This window comes from Aotus nancymaae, unplaced genomic scaffold (genome assembly GCF_030222135.1).
Source record: "Aotus nancymaae isolate 86718 unplaced genomic scaffold, 86718_ANA_hifiasm-v0.15.2.pri h1tg000064l_1, whole genome shotgun sequence".
Classification (NCBI taxonomy): Eukaryota; Metazoa; Chordata; class Mammalia; order Primates; family Aotidae; genus Aotus; species Aotus nancymaae.
This window is the reverse complement of record NW_026988479.1, coordinates 14588888-14607500: the sequence shown is the minus strand read 5'-3', so window position 1 is coordinate 14607500 and position 18613 is coordinate 14588888. Positions and strand designations below refer to the sequence as shown.

The following is an 18613-nucleotide window of genomic DNA, read 5'->3' as shown; positions in this document are numbered from 1 at the left end:
GTAACTTTTCCAAGATAATCAAGGTTGCTTGCTGCAGACCGGCTTTTACATATGACAAAGCCATAGAAACTGCTGTGAAGGGCAGTGTGGTCCCAGATAAAAAACACGCTGAGGGACTTTTTCCTTTTTTTTTTCTTTGGTGAGTGGGAAAAGTGGCTTCCCTGACTGGGCCTTCATTCTGGCCAGGCACATATACACAGACTGGGCCAAACAAGCTTCATATTCAAATGGGCAAGACCAAACTGCATTCAAGGGCCTAATGTTGTTTGTGACCATCCAAACCCTTTCATTTGGCACTTGCATACCAGGACGATGGCTTTTATTTGGCACTTAAAAATACCTAAGAACACTCTTGTGAAAATATTCGTATTACAACGTAATAAATGGTAATCAGCTGGCTGCTCTCTAAGATGACCAGGCAAATATAGAATGAGCTTTCAGGATCTGTGCAACTGACCCACAGTCAACAGTATATAGTTAATAGCAAGCCAATAATTGATGGTAGGCTGGGTATAGTGGCTCATGCCTGTAGTCCAAGCACTTTGGGAGGCTGAGACAAGAGGACTGCTTGAGCCCAGGAGTTCGGGACTAGCTTGGGCAACATAGAGAGACCTCTGTCTCTAAAAAAAAAAATTAAAAATTAGCCAGGTGTAGTGGCATGTGCCAAGTAGCCATAAGTCCCAACTACTTGGGAGGTTGAGGCAGGGGTACTGCTAGAGCCCGGAAGGTCAAGGCTGCAATGAGCTGTCATCATGCCTCTGACTGCACTCCAGCTTAGGCAAGAGAATGAGACCCTGGTCTCTCTCAAAAAAAATTAAAAACAAAGAAAAAACTGATGAATTCCCACTTGCTCATAATACTTAGAATACAGGGTGATTTTAGGCTTAAGCCAAATTTTAACTCCTTTCCCCACAACTGTTAACAATCAAACCTTTTCTGCAAAGTCAAGGATGCTAATAAGCATCCTTAAAATGCTTATAAGAGAACTGTAAGAGATTCTGGGTTTTATTACACAAGTTCCAAGGTGGAGGAGCAGTGACAGTGAGAGATAAGACAAGGTGAGCAAGTTTAAAACCAAAAGCAGTGGACATTTATTCCTTAATTTTTGTGCAAGAGTGTAAAGATGCATTTGAAAGAACCTGATGGCTAGAGCATCAGCCATGACTTTCAGGTTGGTCTAGTTTACAATTAGACTAGGAAAAGAAGGAAAAAAAAAGGTAACTTGCCTAGTTCACACGAATGATGTTTCTGGCAAACACAGTTGTTTATAGGTTTCAAGCTACATTTTACTAGAGTCAAGGGAAGACTTCAAAAAGCCACATACAGTACAATTTAAAATTGGATGAACATCCTGCAAATGTTAGTGCAAATTAATTATGCAGACTCTCCAAAACAAGACTGTGCTCTTGTTTCCCAGGTTTAGTCAATGTTGCTCTTTTATAATTACAATGACAGAGGCTTAACTTAGCAACTAGCAATGCCTTTGTGTTTTATGTACTATGTACCAAGGGAATGTCACAAGATTTTGGTGAAATGCAACTTAGTTTCATTAATAAAGCAAATTTCTTATTGAATGTAACAGTCATGTTCCTGGAATGCTGCATGTGTCAAGTTTCATGGAAATGCTCTTCTTAAGCTTATGCCTCTATCTTGTTTAATAAAATTACTCTTAGGATATCCTTTTTACTATGTAACTGGAATTGTTTCATGATTTTAAAATGCAACCAGTATAAATGAACATTTCAGGGGTGGGAGAAAATCCACCACTAATCTCAGCTAGACAAACTTCTTAAAAATCAGAAAACCTATTCACACAAAATTGTATGTAATGACTGTAGTAATCAGTTTATTACACAGATTAATCATTCTTGAACGTACAAGCTCCAGAGGAGCAACTGGGTCTTTAAATATACACAAGTATTTCCATCAAATGAATTTTCACCCTTACATCCAAATAGACCTAAGCAGTTAAAAACATAAGAAAAATAAGAGCTATTAGCTATGTATTAACTGAGAAATCACATACAAACCAAAGAATATGGAAGAGAAAGAAGGGCTGAAAGGCCAAAGGTTGAAGGGGTAGGGAGATGTAAAAGAGTTGGGAACAAAGCCCATTACACTTGATGTACTAATAGCTCCAATCCATTTAAATGTTGACCAGTTAAACTTAGACCTTAAAATGCAGGATGTGGGTAGAGTTTAATCTGGTTGGTCATAACTTTCACCTAAGACGTAGCTCCTTCGGAATAAAATGAATACAGACACAGCTTCATGTTCTTCACCTTGCTTTTCATAACTGTTTTGAGTTTAAATGGATTCCACTTAAAAATAATCTCCTACAGGTGAGTGGAGCTTTTTCTTTCCCATCCAAGCACACACGATACCCACCACCCCCTCACACCTTGCTGTTATCCAAATTTAAGTCAGTAAGGAAAGCTTTTAGTCTCACACCTAGGTAATGCCTGTAGAACTGGCTTGTCACACACACACTTCTCTGCTAGGAGGCAATGTTGGTACAGAAGTACAGTATTTCTAGTTTGTCGTTCCAAGTATGTACAACACGCAGCACTGCTGTATCAGGTAAACATGTGCACAGGGGAAGATGAGGCGTGGGCTCATAGAAAGCAGTCAAATGGAAATCAAAAGGACTTTTCTCTTTCAGAGTTCCCCTATCTTTATTTGTAGAGGTTATCCAATAATTTCTTTAATTACATCGCATACTTCTGAGTCCATTCCCGAGCTATTCTGTTGTACCTGTACACACAAAGAGAAGCTTGGCTTAACATAGGTGTGGAGTTAGTAAGCAACAGATTCCATTCATTATCCCATCTAGGAACTTGAGGAAATTATAAGACATTCAAGGAAAGGCCCCTTTCTATCCAAAATTTCTAATAAGCATTAATTCAATGATAATGGAAGGAGCTGTAAAATGTGAACATCTCCTTTAATTGCTACTTACAGAGGATTCTGATTAAATTTTACTATTTGCTGGCATATACCTTATTCTCTAGTTGACTGGCCTATTTCTACGAAAGACCTCAACTCCATTTAGTTAAAAGTTCTTGAAATGGTATGATTCTACATTTTATAGTTCTTGAACTCATATACTAACAATGATTAAACTGACCTAAGGCGGGGTGCAGTGACTCACACCTATAATCCCAGCACTTTGGGAGGCTGAGGCCAGTGGATCACTTGAGACCAGAGATTTGAGATCAGCCTGGGCAACATGATGAAACCCTGTCTCTACAAAAAATACAAAAATTAGCAGGGTGTGCTGGTACATGCCTGTAATCCCAGCTACTTGGGAGGCTGAGGTGGGAAGATCATTTGAGCTCAAGAGGCAGAGGTTGCAGTGAGCTGAGACTGTAACACTGCACTTCAGCCTGGGCGACAGAAAGAGACCGTCTCAAAAGAAAGGGGAAAAAAAACTTTCCCTTCATATCAATAAAACAACTGGTTCTGGCAGAACTTACTTCAACAATTTGGTTGACAAAATGAATGGGTTGTTTCAGAAGAGCATTTGAATAAAGAAAGCAGAACAAATGGTTCTATAATTCTCCTATTAAAAAAGGGATGCTGGGCCAGGCACGGTGGCTCACGCCTATAATCCCAGCAATTTGGGAGGCCAAGGCGGGTGGATCACCTGAGGCCAGGAGTTCGAGACCAGCCTGACCAACATGGTGAAACCCCATTTCCACTAAAAGTACAAAAAAAAAAAAATTACCCAGGGGTGGTGGCGTGCGCCTGTAATCCCAGCTACTCAGTTCAGGCAGCTGAGGCAGGAGAATCACTTGAACCTGAGAGGCAGCGATCACACCACTGCACTCTAGCCTGGGCAACAGAGAAAGACTCCGTCTGAAAAAAAAGTGGAGGGGGCAATGCTACAAAAAAAAGAATGAAAGATAAGGTCAGGTCAAGTGTGGCGGCTCATACCTATAATCCTGGCACCTTGGGAGGCCAAGGTAGGAGGACTGCTTGAGGCCAGGAGTTCAAGACCAGCCTGGACAACACAGCAAGACCTCATGTCTATTACAATTAAAAAAAGAAAAAAGGGATACTGAGCCTGGGAAACACAGGGAGACCCAATTGCTACAAAAGATTTAAAAATTAGCTGGTGACTCGGCGCAGTGGCTCACGCCTGTAATCCCAGAACTATGGGAGGCCAAGATGGCTCGATAACTTGAGGTCAGGAGTTCGAGACCAGCCTGGCCAACATGGCAAAACCCCATTTCTACTAAAAACACAAAACTTAGCCAGGCATGGTGGTGTGCACCTGTAGTCCCAGCTACTCAGGAGGCTGAGACACGAGAGTTGCTTGAACCTGGGAGGCAGAGGTTGCAGTGAGCCGAGATTGTGCTACCGCACTCCACCTGGGCGATGGAGCAAGACTGTCTAAAAAATAAAAATTAAAAAAAAAAAAAAAATTAGCTGGATGTGATGGCCTGTGCCTGTGGTCCCAGTTACTTGGGAAGCTCAGATGGGAGGACTGCTTGAGCCTGGGAGGTTAAGGTTGCAATGAGCTGTGCTTGTGCCACTGCATTACAGTCTGGGCAACACAGCAAAAGCACTGCCTCGAAAAATGAAAAGGGGAGCATAGGGGTGGGGGTGCTGGCCTCACATGGTGGCTCATGCCTATAACTCCAGCATTCTGGGAGGCTGAGGTGGGAGAACTGCTTGAGGCCAGGAGTTAGAGAACAACCTGGGCAACATAGTGAGATCCTATCTCTACAAAAAAATAAAACAAATTAGCCAGGTATAGTGGCATGTACTAACAGTCCCAGCTACCGGGGAGGCTCAGGTGGGAGGATCACTTGGGCCCATGAGTTTGACACTGCAGTGAGCCATGATCATGCCACTGCATTCCAGTCTGAGTGGAAGAATAAGACCCTGTCTCTTAAAAAAAAAAAAAAAAAAGGAGGAGGGGGTTGGGAGGGTGCTGGATAGTTTGGGAAAGTTCTGCTCGTGTACAACATTACTCCATGATGACTTGGAAAATGCCTTCTGGTAAGCATTCAGGCCCATAATTCTAGATACTGAACAAAACCGTTCTCTAATAAAAAAAAATTTGTGTACAGTCCGGGCATGGTGGTTCACGCCTGTAATCCTAGCACTTTGTGAGGCTAAGGCTAAGTGATCACTTGATGTCAGGAGTTCAAGACCAATCTGGCTAACATGGTGAAAACCTTGCCTCTACTAAAAAAAAAATTATATATATATACACACACACACACACACACACACACAAATTAACTGGGCTTGGTGGCGGGCGCCTGTAATCCCAGCTACTTAGGAGGCTGAGGCAGGAGAATCGCTTGAACCTGGGAGGCGGAGGTTGCAGTGAGCCAAGATCAAGCCATTGCACTCTAGCCTGGGCGACAAGAGTGAGACTCCAATTAAAAATAATAATAAAATTGTGAATAAATTCACAAATAGGAAAAAGCAAGAACCAATAGCTGTTAGAATCCCCCATTCCCAGTGTTAGCTCAATTAAAAACAAAAATGTATCCTTGCCTCTCTAATCCATTAGAATTCAAGTAATTCTTAAATCCTTTCTATTTTAACTTTATTTTTTTCTTTTGGAGATGGAGTCTTGCTCTGTCACCCAGGCTGGAGTGCAGTGGTGTGATTTTGGCTCACTGCAACCTCTGCCTCCTGGGTTTAAGAAATTCTCCTGCCTCAGCCTCCTGAGTAGCTAGGATTACAGGCGCCAACAACCACACCTGGTTAATTTTTGTATTTTTAGTAGAGACAGGGTTTCATCATGTTGCACAGGCTGGTCTCCAACTCCTGAACTTGTGATTCGCCCTCTATTTTAATTTTAAAAAAGCTATCCAACCTCTCCTATCTAGTTCTTCCTATAATTTCACTGAAAAGTACATAAAACAACAGATGTTATTAGTGCTAGGCATGGTGATATATGCTTATAAGCCTAGCTACTCCAGAGGCTGAGGAAGGAGGACTGCTTGAGCCCAGGCGTTTGAGACCAGCCTAGGCAACATAGCAAGACTACCTCGCAAAAAAAAAAAAAGAAAAAGAAAAAGTGCCACTAAAACACTTTTAACTACCATCTCTTTTGATATCTTGACCACTGTTCAATAATTCATAGTACAATTCTGAAATATCCAAATCCTACATCAAATTTCGTTTTTAAAAGAAATTCGGGGCTTTCATGTCTAATGGCATTTATTTATTTTCTTCCTTTATATTATGCCAAATGGTAGAAAATCAATTCTCTTTTTCCATTAATTCACAAATACCTACGAGAGGCAAATGGGCACTTGATGAAAAATGCTTTATATATCAAAAGACAAGCATAAGGCATTAAGGTGTTGAAAAATATACCAAGAAAAGTTTTTGTATGGGCACAGTGGTTCACGCCTGCAATCCCAGCACTTTGGGAAGCCTAAGTGGGCAGATCATTTGAGGTCAGAAGTTCGAAACCAGCCTAGCCAACATGTTGAAACCCTATCTCTATTAAAATTAAAAAAAAAAAAAGAGCCTGGCATGATGGCCTGTGCCTGTAATACCAGCTACGCAGAAGACTGAGGCACAAGAATTGCTCGAACCCAGGAGGCCGAGGTTGCAATGAGCCGAGATCACACCATAGCCCTCCAGCCTGGGTGGCAGAGTGAGACCCTGTCTCAGAAAAAAAGAAAATTTTTTTCTGGGTGCGGTGGCTCACGCCTGTAATCCCAGCACTTGGGAGGCCGAGGCGGGTGGATCACGAGGTCAAGAGATCGAGACCATCCTGGTCAACATGGTGAAACCCCATCTCTACTAAAAATACAAAAAATTAGCTGGGCATGGTGGCGCGTGCCTGTAATCCCAGCTACTCAGGAGACTGAGGCAGGAGAACTGCCTGAACCCAGGAGGTGGAGGTTGTGGTGAGCCGAGATCGCGCCATTGCACTCCAGCCTGGGTAACAAGAGCGAAACTCTGTCTCAAAAAAAAAAAAAAAAAAAAAAAGTTTTTTAGGGCTGGGCACAGTGGCTCATGCCTGTAATTCCAGCACTTTGGGAGGCTGAGGTAGGTAGATCACAAGGTCAGGAGATTGAGACCATCCTGGCTAACAAGGTGAAACCTTGTCTCTAAAAAAAATAACAATTAAAAAAAAAAAAAGTTTTTTGTAGACAAGAGGAATCTTATGAAATAATCAGGGATAAGACTGGCATCACCTACTTATTTATTTATTATTTTGAGACAGAGTCTCGCACTGTTGCCCAGGCCATAGTGCAGTGGCATGATCTCAGCTCACTGCAATTTCTGCCTCTTGGGTTCAAGCAATTCTCCTGCCTCTACCTCTCGAGTAGCTGGGACTACAGGCGTGTGTCACCATGCCCAGCTAATTTTTTTGTATCTTTAGTAGAGACAGGGTTTCACCATGTTGGCCAGGATAGTCTTGATCTCCTGACCTTGTGATCCACCTGCCTCGGCCTCCCAAAATGCTGGGATTACAGGAGTGAGCCACCGCGCCTGGCCAGCATTGTCTACTTATAATGATACTCAATGCATATATTCCTCTTTATATTAGGAATATAAATATATTAGGACTTCATTTTAAGTATCTAGCCCATATTCAGCCCTTAAACAAGAAAGATTTGTGACAAACATCTCCATCCCACCACAGATAACTTTCCATCTTAAGGCCATACTTACTTTTCTCTATCTGTTTTGTAGATCCGAGCAATCTCAGGCACTAAAGGATCATCTGGATTGGGATCACACAACAGAGAACAGATGGACAAGAGTACTAGAATGAAAACAATTTGTATAAATTAGTAGAGGATAAAAGCAAAGGGCTGAGAGACACACGAGACGCCAAAACATGAGAAAATTCAAGAATTTATACTGTAATGCCTAGCAGCTTTCTAAGTTTTACTTAACTTTATATTGACAGTAATCAACAGAGATTTTAAGAAGCTTAAATAGACTTCAGGTTAGGTCTTTAAAAAGTAAAAATGCAAACAAATAGCAGAAAATTAATGTTACATGGCACCTTGGTCTCCCAGATATGAATATAAGCCCCTTTGTGCAAAGTTTCACAATAATCCCATGATGTAAGACAAGTTGATATGACTGTCTGTATGCCTGAACACAAGGGAGCTGGCCCAGACAGGTGCAGTAACCTGTTCAATGTCCCTGACTAGTAATTAGAATAGAATTAGAACTTGGTCTAAATCCTAGACCAAGAACATTTTTCAGATCCCATAAAGTACAATTTTTAGAAACCAGTTTTCAAGAATAAATGGCTTTCAAAATTCCAAAGATAGGCCAAGTGCAATGGCTCACTCCTGTGATCCTAGCACTTTGGGAGGCCTTGGCAGAAGAACTGCTTCAGGCCAGGGGTCTGAGATCATCCTAGGCAACACAGTGAGATTCTGTCTCTACAAAAAATAAATAAGTAAAAAAAAGCCAGATGTGGTGGCACACTCCTGTGGTCCCAGCTGCTTAGGAGGCTGAGGTGGGAGGATCACTTACACCCAGGAGGTCAAGGCTGCATTGAGCTGTGTTTGCACCACTGTACTCCAACCTGGGTGAGAGAGTGAGATCCTGTCTCAAAAAAAAAGACAGTCACACTACTGAATATTCTTAGCAAAAATGACAACCATAAAATCCAACAATCACTGTTTTCCAGTGGCGGGCATCACATTCAGATAATTGTTTTGTTTCATTTTCAGTTGAAAACAATTTCATTTAAATCAAGAACATAAATGCAAACACTTGCCCCCAAACGGGGATGGCCATACGCTCATTACAGAGAATACAACATACTTCTATGAATGTCTCAAATTCTCTTCAGTGACGATTAAGAATCTCATCTAAGCCATTTCCTCGGTGGCAACCTGGGATGTAGCAGACAAATCTCAATAGTGTAATTTCCTTTGTTCAAATCTGTCATTAACTTATGTTTTAAAGTATTTATTTATTTATTATTTATTTACTTAGAGACGGGGTCTCACTCTGTCGCCCAGGCTGGAGTGCAGTGACATGATCTTGGCTCACTGCAACCTCTGCCTCCTGGGTTCCAACCTCTGCCTCCTGGGTTCAAGCGATTCTCATGCCTCAGCCTTCCAAGTACCTGGGATTACAGGCAAAAAGTCATCTTCTCACCTCACTCTCCAGGTGAGACTAAAGGTAAGCATCACCATGTCCAGCTAATTTTTTTTTTCTTGTAGAGACTGGGTTTTGCCATGTTGGCCAGGCTAGTCTTGATCTCCTAGGCTCAAGTGATCCACTCGCCTCAGCCTCTTGGAAGTGCTGGGATTACAGGTGTGAACTACCACACCTGGCTGTATCTATCATTAACTTATGCATTCCTTACTGAATGCAAAGTGGGGCATAAGGTCACTGATTACATTAAGTTCAGTAGCCTCGGACACAATGAAATAAATTTAAATCCTCTATACTAATGCTAATAGAGCTCAAGCTATCTTACTTTTCTCTAACGTTCTGTAACAAAGAGATAATAACTCTGAGCCCACTTTCCTCCCAACACATAAATTCAGCAGGGAAAAAATTCATTCATTTTCCTAACAAATCTATCCTATAGAGATCAAGGGCTTCTGAGAAGTAAAGAAAAAGTTCACATGCCCTTTATCATTCAGTTTGGTAACAAAAATGCTATTTCCTTGCCTTAAGAGTATATGGGTCAGGCGCAGTGGCTCACCCTTGTAATCCCAGCACTTTGGGAGGCCAAGGCAGGCAGATCACCTGAGGTCAGGAGTTCGAGACCAGCCTGGGCAACATGCCAAAATCCTGTCTCTACTAAAAATACAAAAAATTGGCCAGGCATGGTGGCACATGCCTATAATCCCAGCACTCTGAGGGGCTGAGGTAGGTGGATGACGAGGTCAAGAGATCAAGACCATCCTGACCAAGATGGTGAAACCCCATCTCTGCTAAAAATACAAAAATTAGCTGGGCATGGTAGTGCATGCCTGTAATCCCAGCTTCTCAGGAGGCTAAGGCAAGAGAACCACTTGAACCCAGGAGGCAGAGGTTGCAGTGAGCTGAGATTGTGTCACTGCACTCCAGCCTGGTGACAGAGTGAGATTCCACTTCAAAAAACAAACAAAACAAAAAAATTAGCTGGGCGTGGTAGTGGGCATCTGTAATTCCAGCTACTTGGGAGGCTAAAGCAGGAAGAACTGCTTGAACCCAGGAGGCAGAGGTTGTAGTGAGCCGAGATCGCACCACTATACTCCAGCCTGGGCAACAGAGCGAGACTCTAACTCAAAAAAAAAAAAAAAAGAGAGTATATGAAAAGTTTTGTTTTTTTTGTTTTTAAATCGGGAAAGATGTTTTCTGACTCTTCATTCCTGTTGCGCACAATTCTGGCAGCTGGCATTTCAAAAACATTTTCCCATTGTCAGGTGTCATCACCTGAAGCCCTCTTCAAGCACAGAACATTCTAACACCAATTAGGAAAAATTTCATGTATTTCCTGGAAATGACAACAAAGAGTTAGAAATTTTTGAATGTTACTTTAACTCATTCTTCTTGTTATTCTAATAAGTCAACTTTAAAGGGTACATTTTAAAGAAAGAGCTTTTCTTTCTTGCCAGGGAAGAAAAGTGGGGTACTGGCTATTTGGACCTTGTGAAAAGATTCTTAGGTTCTTAGCTTCTTGAATTCATGAAAAATTCATTTTGGTTTGTAATATACTGATATGGTTTGGATCTGTGTCCCCACACAAATCTCATGTTCAACTGTAATCCTCAATGTTGGAGGTGGCACCTGGGAGGAGGAGACTGGATCATGGGGGTGGATCCTGCATGAATGCTTTAGCACCATCCCTTTGGTGCTGTTCTTGTAATAAGAGTTCTCATGAGATCTGGCTTTGTTTGTTTGTTTGTTTTCTAAATAGAGAGGTTGTTTCATCATGTTGGTCAGGCTGGTTTCGAACTCCTGACCTCGTGATCCACCTGCCTCAGCCTTCCAAAGTGCTGGGATTACAGGTGTGAGCCACGCACCCGGCCTAGATCTGGTTGTTTAATAGTGTGTGGTACCTCCTCCTATCTCTCTCTTGGTCCTGCTCCTGCCATGTGAGACAGGTGGCTCTAACTCTTTCTTCTGCCTTGAGTAAAAGCTCCCTGAGGCCTCCTCAGAAGCAGATGCCGCCATACTTCCTGGATAGCCCCTGACACTGTGAGCCAATTAAATCTCTTTTCCTTATAAATTATCCAGTCTCAGGTATTTCTTTATAGCAGTGCAAGAATGGACTGATACACATACTATACCTTCCTCTTCTGTAAAGAGAATAACTCTTACTTCCATAACCTGTATAGTCTCTTCACTGAACTTTTACCTATATATATTCTTCATCAGTATTGCTTTTTTTGGGGGTGGGGTGGGGGACAGAGTCTTGCTCTGTTGCCCAGGCTGGAGTGCAGTGGCATGACCTTGGCTCACTGCAAACTCTGCCTCCTGGGTTCAAACGATTCTCGTGTCTCAGCCTCCTCAGTAGTTGGGACTACAGACACACACTACCATGCCCAGCAAATTTCTGTATTATTGGTAGAAATGCGGTTTCACCATGTTGGCCAGGCTGTTCTTGAACTGACCTCAAGTGATCCACCCTCCTCGGCCTTCCAAAGTGGATTACAGGCCTGAGCCATGTTGCCTGGCCAGTATTAATCATTTTCACTAGTGTTATAACCCACAGTTACATTCACTCTAAAAACAATCAAATGGCTTTATGGCACACTTATCTACTACCTTTAAGTTTTTTTTATATTTAGGTTCCCATCACGTATCTTCAAAGTAGAGGGAATACTGGGTCAAAATTTCTGTCCTTGAAGACAGACTATACGTTAAAGAAATAATATCACACAGGATTAAGGTGTTTCATAAAACTACTTGAACATACATTCCATTTACAAAAGAGACTCATTAAAACCTTAAACCTTTGTGAGGCCCAGGTGGGTGGATCACGAGGTCAGGAGATTGAGACCATCCTGGCTAACACAGTGAAACCTCGTCTCTACTAAAAATACAAAAAATTAGCTGGGCATGGTGGCATGCGCCTATAGTCCCAGCTACTTGGGAGAGGCTGAGGCAGGAGAATTGCTTGAACCCGGGAGGCAGAGGTTGCAGTGAGCCAAGATCGCACCACTACACTCCAGTCTGGGCAAGACAGCGAGACTCTGTCTCAAAAGGATAAAAAAACAACAAAGAAAAACCTTGAACTTAAGACAGTTAATACAATCAAATTCAACAAAATGGCATTGCAATTATTTTAAAGGATAGCTATCCAGCTAGAGAGAACCTAACAAATCAAACTTGTAATAACCCTCATTTACAATAGCTGAAAAAAAAATCAAGGCTAAGCAAGAGAAGGGGAAAAACAAAAAGAAATATGGCAATAATTTCAGCTATCTTTTGCCTCGAACACCCCACCCCACCAAATACACGCCTCTTGCATAATTCCACTTCTCTTGGTCCCATTACTAGATTTATATCTCTATTGCTACTGGGTGAAGGAAGTACAACCAATGGGAACTTCACCAGGCCAGGCAATTACAAAAACAGGTCCACAAACACGTTCTCAAGTAGCTCTTGAATTGTAAGGGAGCCCACGAAAAGAAAAGAAGACACTTCTCTAAAAAACTATTTCATTACAACTTTAAAAAATGTGGTTCTCTGGCATTCTGTTTTTATTTCTGCTTAGGATTCCAGAAATTTTAAATTAATGCCTCACAGTTTTGTTTGCTTTAAAAAATTAATTTGTGGTCAGGCGTGATGGCTCAGGCCTATAATCCCAGCACTTTGGGAGGCCGAAGCGGGAGGATCACCTGAGGTCAGGCAGGCAGATCACCTGAGATCAGGAGTTCAAGACCAGCCAGGCCAACATGGTGAAACCCTGTCTCTACTAAAAATAAAAAAATTAGCTTGGCATGGAGGTGGGCACTTGTAATTCTAGCTACTTGGGAGGCTAAGGCAGGAGAATCACTTGAACCTGGGAGGCCAAGTTTGCAGTGAGCCGAGATTGCATCATTGCACTCCGGCCTGAGCAACAAGAATGAAACTCCATCTCAACAACAACAACAAAAATTTCATACCACATTTCACCACACAAATACCAAATTAACATTGCTTGTCGATTTCTGGCCGCTTAACATACTTTTCTATATAACTCTTGTTCTATATAACTCTTCTCTGCTTTTTTCAAACACAGTATTTTCCTATTTTCACAATATTTGTAAGGATCAATATTCTTTTTTTTTGAGAGAGAGTCTCCCTCTGTCACCCATGCTGGAGTGCAGTGGTACCATCTCGGCTCACTGCAACCTCTGTCTCCTGTGTTCAAGTGATTCTCCTGCCTCAGCCTACCGAGTTGCTGGGACTACAGGCGCACGTCATCACACTTGACTAATTTTTGTATTTTTAGTAAAGACAGGATTTTGCCATGTTGGCCAAGCTGGTCTCGAACTCCTGGCCTTAAGTGATCTGCCACCTCAGCCTCACAAAGTGCTGGGATTACAGGCATTGGCCACCATCCCTGGCCAGGATCAATACTTTTTTAAATGCATATGCTAGAACCGATTTATTTCTTCCTCTACTGTAAGTAATTTCTAATTTCCAGAACTAATTCACACTGTCACAAATGTACTTGCATACAAAGCTTTTTCAGCATTTGGGATTGTTTTCTTAGTATAAATAAATGAAACTAGAATTATTGGGTGAATGGGCATAGATGATTAAGTCTCTAAATACATAATGGCAGACTGGGCTCTACAAATCTATACTTCTACTTGAAGTATATGAGTGTTCATTTCAATGTACCTCGTTAGCATTTCATCTTCTTTTTAAAAGATCTTTGTTAATTAAAAAGGTGAAAAATGGAAACTTAACATTTACTTCTTTAATCCTTGGTTCCCCTGTGTCCATTCATCTATCCGGATCTGAATTTTTTCCTGACTTTTGTACTTCATATTTTAAACATATTAACCCATTACCATATTTGATTTTTCTCTTAAACAATTGATTTCATTTTCAGAAAAGTACATCCTGTGGGCTCTTTTCTTTTATCACCTTTCAGAATAGAGTGCTGAGAACTGATAAATATTCTTTTTTTTTTTTTTGAGACAGAGTCTCACGTCTCACTCTGTCGCCCAGGTTGGAGTGCAGTGATGAATTTTGGCTTACTGCAAACTCCGCCTCCCAGGTTCAAGAGATTCTCCTGCCTCAGCCTCCCAAGTAGCTGGAATTACAGGCATGTGCCACCATGTCTAGCTAATTTTGTATTTTTAGTAGAGACAGGGTTTCATCATGTTGACCATGGTCTGGAATTCCTGACCTCAAATGATCCACCCACCTTGGCCTCCCAAAGTGCTGGGATTACATGCATGAGCCACAAACATTCATTTTTGTTTTCCCTAATAAATTTCTAGATTATTTGGTTGGGCGCTGTGGCTCACACCTGTAATCCCAGCACTTTGGGAGGCTGAGGCAGGTAGATCATGAGGTCAGGCGTTCGAGACCAGCCTGGCCAATATGACAAAACCTGTCTCTACTAAAAATATAAAAATTAGCTGGCCGTAGTGGCAGGCACCTGTAATCCCAGCTACTTGGGAGGCTGAGGCAGGAGAACTGCTTGAACCCAGAAAGCGGAGGTTGCAAGTGAGCTGAGATCGCACCACTGCACTCTAGTCTGGGCGACAACAGCGATACTCCATCTCAAGAAACAAAAACAAAAACATTCATACCAGTGTCCATCTTCTAACTATGCTTGAGTAGCACAACTGACAAACTAGTCACCACACCAAGGAATACTTTTGCTTGAAAAATCTAACTCTTTTCCAGTTCTCAAAGTCCATTTCAGAATAAGAAGAATTGCCACCTCTTCTTCAAAGAAACATGAGTAATCTTTTCAAAAATAAATAACTTAAAAAAGACAAAAAGATACTGTTGCTTTATCCTTTATCTTGATATCAAATACCCATTGTTACCTTTTGAAATAGTTAGTGCTGGAGACCACTGTGACCGCAGAATATCAAGACAAATGCTGCCATTACTATTAATATTTGGATGATAAATTCTTGTTGTAAATGCAACCTACAGAAAGAAAGGAAATTTTGTGAACTAATTTATTAGTATTGTAGAAAGTACATTAAAAACAACCGCCACATTCCAATTACCTTAGGTGGTTTGAAGGGGTAATCTGTTGGGAAATGAATTGTCAAGAAAAATACTCCACCCTGATAGGGACTGTCATTCTGTTGATGACAAGAAAAGTGGGATTAAAATGAGTAAATTACATAAATTGTTTATTCTGAAATTAATCTGAATACTTACTGGCCCCATTATTGTAGCTTGCCAATGGAACACTGAAAAATAACAAGAAAAAGGTCACCATGTAACAATATCCACATTGTATCTATACCATAGTAACATATCACTCCCCTTCTAATCCAAATTCATTTATAAATAATAGGATCATGAGTATTAGCAAGATGAGGAACCTAAATCAAGAGTCTAAAGAAACAAGAAAATGACTAGCATGACCTAGAACATTGATGAGGTGCTCAATGAAAAATATTTGGAGCCAGGTGTGGTGACTCATGCCCGTAATCCCAATACTTTGAGAGGCTGTGGTGAGAGGACTGTTTGAGCCTGAGAAGTGAAAGCAGCAATAAGCCATGATTGTGCCACTGCACTCCAGCCTAAGCAACAGAGTGAGACTCTTAACAACAACAACAAAAAACAAAGTATCTGGGCTAAAGCTTCTTGAAACTTGAAACTTTCAGGGAGACAAACTTCTTGACAAGGTTCACAGTTCTACCTTTAAACAGTTATTTCTTTACCTAACAGGATAAATCATTTCCTCAAGACAATTACATATAATATACTTTTTTTTTTTGGAGACGGAGTCTCACTCTGTTGCCCAGGCTGGAGTGCGGTGGCACAATCTCAGCTCACTGCAACCTCTGCCTTCTGGGTTCAAGCAATTCTCCTGCCTCAGCCTTCCAAGTAACTGGGACTACAGGTGCGTGCCACCACACCTGGCTAATTTTTGTATTTTTAGTAGAGACAGGGTTTTGCCACGTTTGGCCAGGTCTTGAACTCTGGACCTCAGATGATCTATCCACCTCAGCCTCCTAAAGTGCTGGGATTACAGGTATGACTACTTTTATAATGCTGTTATACAGGGGGGCAAAACAGTAAAGTCAAGGTAGATAATACTTGTATTAGGAAAGCCTGGTTTTAACAATGAGAAAAAATTTCTAAGACCTCTTGTGTAGGTCTGTAGATTACTGGCCCTCATTAAAGAAATAAAAACATCCTCTCATCTAACGTAAAGGATAAGTTAAAGAGGAAAAAAGAGAAAAAAGGAGTAAAATTTAGAAAGAAAATACAGGCTGAAAGCCCAAGCTTGATTACAAGCTCTAGGGATAATTCCAGTAAGTTATAATCTTGTTCAATAAATAAATCTCTTCCAAATGCAGAAAATGGTGCTTGTTCCATGTTCTCATGCTACTAAGTACAGCGTGAGAGATCAAAAGCCAGAGTTTTTACTTACAAGCAAGCTACTACTTAGCACACTTAATATTCATACTATGATCTGAGCAACCTAAGGGAAGTTGTCACTGGAGTTATACTTAAACAATCTAAACCAGGTAACTCGTGTCCACCAGGATGTCAGTTCAAGTCCCAAAGTTCTTTCCAGCCTCCTTAATATCAAACTAATCCCTATGGTTGGTTTGTTGCTCACTGGGACCTGAACCCAAAAATAGCACCTTGTTGATTAGGAATTAAAGGTAAAGGATAGGAATTGCTGAGGCTCCCTTCCTTAGATTATCCCTCACTAGTACTTAGAAACACTTATATTATTTTCTGCCAACCATTTAATAGACTGAGTAAGCCAAGGAGAAAGCCATTCTGGGCCACTAAAACTGGAGAGAGTTATCTTCAAGAGAAGTCCTATAAAAGGACCCTTACGTGCTGTTTAAACAAACAAAAGTGGGCACCTGTAGTCCCAGCTACTCAGGAGGCTGAGGTGGGAAGACGGTTTGCCCAGGAGTTCAAGTCCAGCCCAGGCAACATAGCAAGACCCTGTTTCCAAAAAAAAAATTAAAAACAAGAAAATACAAAACAAAACAAAAAATAAAAAATAAAAATAAAAAACAAGAGACTAAGACACACACACACGTGCGTGCATACACACAAGTCTCACTCTATTTTTAATTATAAATATAATCTGAGTAAATAAAACATTGATAACTAGAATTAACAAACCCCAATAACAAGGCTAAAAACACTATTAGACTGAAGAATGACCAACTGGTCAAAGGACCTGTTCTTCTACTTAATTATTTTATGTTATTTAAATTTGTGATTATAATGGAAGAGTATTAATTGTACCTGCATTCCTGCTCAAGGCTGTAAGATTTAGGTAAGATAATAATAAGAAAGCACTACACTGAAGTGTCCTCAGCCACTGCCTGCCACAGTGGTGCCCTCATCTCTAATGCCTGTGCTACCTCTAGCTTGCTGAGAAGGGGGATAAGTAAGGAGGTCTCTAGATCATGACTAGTATAAGGCAGATTACCAGCAAATTGACCCAGTGGTAAAGCACCCAGGAAGCAACTGGCTATAGAAGTCACTCACAATAGTATACCCTTTACTGGAAGAGTGAAGACACCTCATTGATACAGGTCTGGTACTGTGGTATTCTGTGAAAATACATCTCATGAGAAGGCCACTGAACTGATTAGCAAACTTCCTTTCCAGCATCTGATGCAAGAAGTTGCTCAGACTTCAAAACAAATCTACACTTCCAGCTATTGGTGCTTTGCAGGAGGCAACTGAAGCCTATCTGATGCGCCTTTATGAAGACATCAGCTTTTGTGTTACTCATGCCAAATATGTAACAAGTATGCCAAAAGACATTACATGGAGAATGTGCTTAAGATCAAGAAACATGTCATTGTCTAAAAAAAGTTATTTTTCTTCTGTTATTTGTAGCTCCCTATATTAGATATATTTTTTTCCCCATGGGGTCAAAAGGTAACTACGCATAAGACTATGAGTAGAAAAATAGGGAACAGAAATCAGGTACTGGCAGTTTTTTAATTTTAACTTGTGTGTGAATTTCTAATATAAAATTGAAGTATTAATTCAAATCAAAATATTTCACTGAACAAGTTTCAGCAGTTCACCTTTATAACAATTATAAACACACCTGTAAGTTTTTTCTGGACAATGCCAGCATTGTACTCTGCTCTCCTGGATTTTTATTTTTATTTATTTAGAGACAGAGTTTAAAAAAAAAGAGAGAGAGAGACAAGGTTTCACTCCTGTCCCCCAGACTGGAGTTAATGGTGCAACCTCAGCTCACTGCAACCTCCACCTCCCAGGCTCAAATGACCCTGTCTCAGCCACCCAAGTAGCTGAGACTACAGGCACACACCACCACACCCAGCTAATTTTTTTATTTTCTGTAGAGGTGGGATATTGTCATGTTGCCCAGGCTGATTTTGAACTCCCATACTCAAGTGATCCCCTCACCTCAGCCTCCAAAAGTGCTAGGATAACAAGCATGAGCCACTGTATCCAGACCCTCCTGGATTTTTTTTTATATCAAGTAAAAAAAAAAAAAAAATTTTTT

The 18613-nt window shown here is 41.0% G+C and overlaps 1 protein-coding gene across 1 annotated transcript in view; it reads right to left on the bottom strand.

Annotated features, from left to right (window-relative positions):
* Window positions 1–1819: 1819 nt before the first annotated feature.
* The window catches only part of UBE2D2 (ubiquitin conjugating enzyme E2 D2), a 69903-nt gene continuing 53109 nt past the window's right edge, over window positions 1820–18613 (bottom strand). Inside the window, exons 3-7 of the mRNA XM_012472905.3 lie at window positions 15301–15332; window positions 15144–15221; window positions 14955–15060; window positions 7660–7753; window positions 1820–2754 (exon numbers count right to left, since the gene is read on the bottom strand). Of these exons, the coding sequence (XP_012328328.1) occupies window positions 2709–2754; window positions 7660–7753; window positions 14955–15060; window positions 15144–15221; window positions 15301–15332 (356 nt within the window). The 3' untranslated portion in view covers window positions 1820–2708. The remainder of the gene's footprint in view (window positions 2755–7659; window positions 7754–14954; window positions 15061–15143; window positions 15222–15300; window positions 15333–18613) is intronic.